General features: G+C 30.0%; 1 protein-coding gene across 1 annotated transcript; it reads right to left on the minus strand.

Annotated features, from left to right (window-relative positions):
* Nucleotides 1-1,541: 1,541 nt before the first annotated feature.
* On the minus strand, nucleotides 1,542-2,396 carry LOC133325303 (uncharacterized). The gene is made up of 2 exons (XM_061534093.1): nucleotides 2,127-2,396; nucleotides 1,542-1,892 (listed from the first exon to the last, which is right to left on the minus strand). Exons 1-2 carry the CDS (start codon nucleotides 2,394-2,396, stop codon nucleotides 1,542-1,544), a joined length of 621 nt encoding a protein of 206 aa, XP_061390077.1.
* Between the last annotated feature and the right edge of the window lie 608 nt (nucleotides 2,397-3,004).

Below are 3,004 nucleotides of genomic sequence, written 5' to 3' on the forward strand. Positions count from 1 at the left end.
TATGAGCAACATATTTCACATATGCAATCATTTTAATAAAAAAAAGTTTTTTCATGGTAGTTTTCGAATTTGTGTGCTTTATTTATTTTTAGCCTATAGAAATCTAATTGTGCATGTATGCGTTTCATGGTTCAACTGTTAGATTTTTGGGGCATTATGAAAAATTTGCAAAATATATATATATATATATATAACATGCAAACATATATAACCGTTATATGGCGATATACTAAAACGTGGACCGATATATCCCATTTCCAATACCAAACATCTTAGGAGTAATAATAATTTATGTGCAAAATTTCAAAGTTCTATCTTTAATATTGCGACCTAGCATGCCGTGCATATTTTGCACATTTTGCATATTTTTGCATATTTTGCATATTTTTGCATATTTTTGCATATGTTTGCATATTTTGCATATGTTTGCATATTTTGCATATATTTTGCATTTTTTGCATATTTTGCATATTTTTGCATATTTTTCATATTTTTGCATATTTTGCATATGTTTGCATATGTTTGCATATTTTGCATATATTTTGCATATTTTTGCATATTTTGCATATTTTTGCATATTTCGCATATTTTTGCATATTTTGCATATGTCTGCATATTTTTGCATATGTTTGCATATTTTGCATATATTTTGCATATTTTGCATATTTTTTCATATTTTTCATATTTTTGCATATTTTGCATATGTTTGCATATGTTTGCATATTTTGCATATGTTTGCATATGTTTGCATATGTTTGCATATTTTGCATATTTTTGCATATTTTTGCATATTTTTGCATATTTCGCATATTTTTGCATATTTTGCATATTTTTGCATATTTTTGCATATGTTTGCATATCTTGCATATTTTTGCACATTTTGCATATTTTGCATATTTTTGCATATTTTTGCATATGTTTGCATATTTTGCATATGTTTTGCATTTTTTGCATATTTTGCATATGTCTGCATATTTTGCATATTTTTGCATATTTTGCATATGTTTGCATATTTTGCATATATTTTGCATATTTTGCATATCGACAATGCATATTTTGTATATTTTTTGCATATATTTATCGCATATCGACCTAGCATACCGTGCATATTTTTTGCATATTTTGCATATTTTTGCATATTTTGCATATTTTTTGCATATTTTGCATATTTTTTGCATATTTTGCATATTTTTTGCATATATTTTGCATATTTTTTGCATATATTTTGCATATTTTTTGCATATTTTTTGCATATTTTTGACATGACCCCAAATATCGATCAATTAAAGCATGAAACGCCTAAATACAAAATTTGAGTCCAATCGGATAAAGCATAAAAAATATGCAAAAATCCGAGGTCTACTCATATAGTAATATGGAGGTTGTAAAAAATTCAGCCTTTTCGCGAACATAACGACTTCATACATTTCTATAATTTTTTTCTTTTCAACCGAAATTCTTTTGTATGGAAATGTCAAGTATTGAGAATTTGTTTCTTTCTTTTCGAAATCATATATCACAACCATTTTGATAAATAAGTGTTACATCATACTCTCCATTACCTGATAACTATTGGCCATCATTTCCAAAATATTCGTACTGGATGATGAACCACCCAAATTCTTATCATCCGTACCGAACATCATCAAATGTAAACGATCCATTAAATGATGTACGGAATATGCATTGGGCGCCACAGTCCATTCGGCAAATTTCACCAGCGTATCCATTTCCAATTTATCCTGATAGGTTTCATATTGTTGCATTTGTTGGAAACGTGATGATATACGATTCATTGTATCCGATATTTCATTACGTTTAGCCAGCAATTGTAGATTACCTTCGACGAAATTATTAACCGAATCGATGGCTAAGGCAATTTGTTCGGCATGCTATTTGATTATTGGTGGATTTGAAGAATTACATTTTTATGTATTTCATGTTTTATTCATTTTCATTAGTTTTGCTTTTCGCCAAGGGAAATAGGGAAAATGGTCGGGCGTAAGATTAATTATTTAAAATCAAATCATTTATTTCATATCACTTCATTTAAATTCTATATTTTCAATTTTTGACAGCATTTCCCTTATTTCCCCTGCTGCTGCTGCTGCTGCTCGATTCATTACCTGATCCTCCGTTTTTATAATCTGATTACTGACTTCTCTCAAACGTGAGAGAACTTTCTTTTGTTTATCTCTCATTAGAGGAAAATCAATATCCGAATTTGAGGTAGAAATTTTTACAATATCCCAGGCTTTCAAAACGGCCGTTGTTACTTCCTTCACCACATGCAAGACATCCAAAACATCTTCGATTAAAGCGCTTGAGGGTGGGGGCTTACAGCTCAGCACAGCCAGGAATATAATGAGACCCAACGAATAGCGTTTTAAATGCATTTTTAGTTTTTGTTATTGTTGTATTTATTTATTAGTTCTACCGGAAAAAATAACTAACTGCTGAATACCACAATGACAAACGCGTTGATACACTCCGACCAGACACCACACACACTTTGAATACAAAACAAATCAATTCAGAATAATTCACGTTTTCACTTAGCAGTTAGTAGCTCAACACCGTATACAATAAATAACACGAGCGTTTGCATAAAAAAAATACAAAGAAAAAAACTTGTTTTTTTGTTGTTGTTGCTTTTTTCTTTGCTTCTTGTTCTTCTATTTTGTTAAATCACTTTTTTTTTGGATTTTAATTTTCTTCGGTTTTTCTTTGAATGCGTTCCAATGACTAGATTAATATGTATAAAAAACTACACTGTTACTGTTGTTATTTGTTGTAATCATACAACATTCTCCTGCAATCACCACTACTGGCTTTTATTTTGTTGTTTTCTTTTTAGGTAATGTTAACAACGCGTTGTCATATGGCCAGCCATTGCCATCAACCACAACCAGTCGCTTCAAGAGTTCAATTCTATTTGATTTGACGACTTCAATCGTCTCTATTTCATAGCAGTGATATTAATGTCCATTAACTTCTCCCATAT

This window comes from Musca vetustissima, unplaced genomic scaffold (genome assembly GCF_032173495.1).
Source record: "Musca vetustissima isolate MV318-11 ecotype Yass unplaced genomic scaffold, APGP_CSIRO_Mvet_v1 utg1214, whole genome shotgun sequence".
Taxonomy (NCBI): domain Eukaryota; kingdom Metazoa; phylum Arthropoda; class Insecta; order Diptera; family Muscidae; genus Musca; species Musca vetustissima.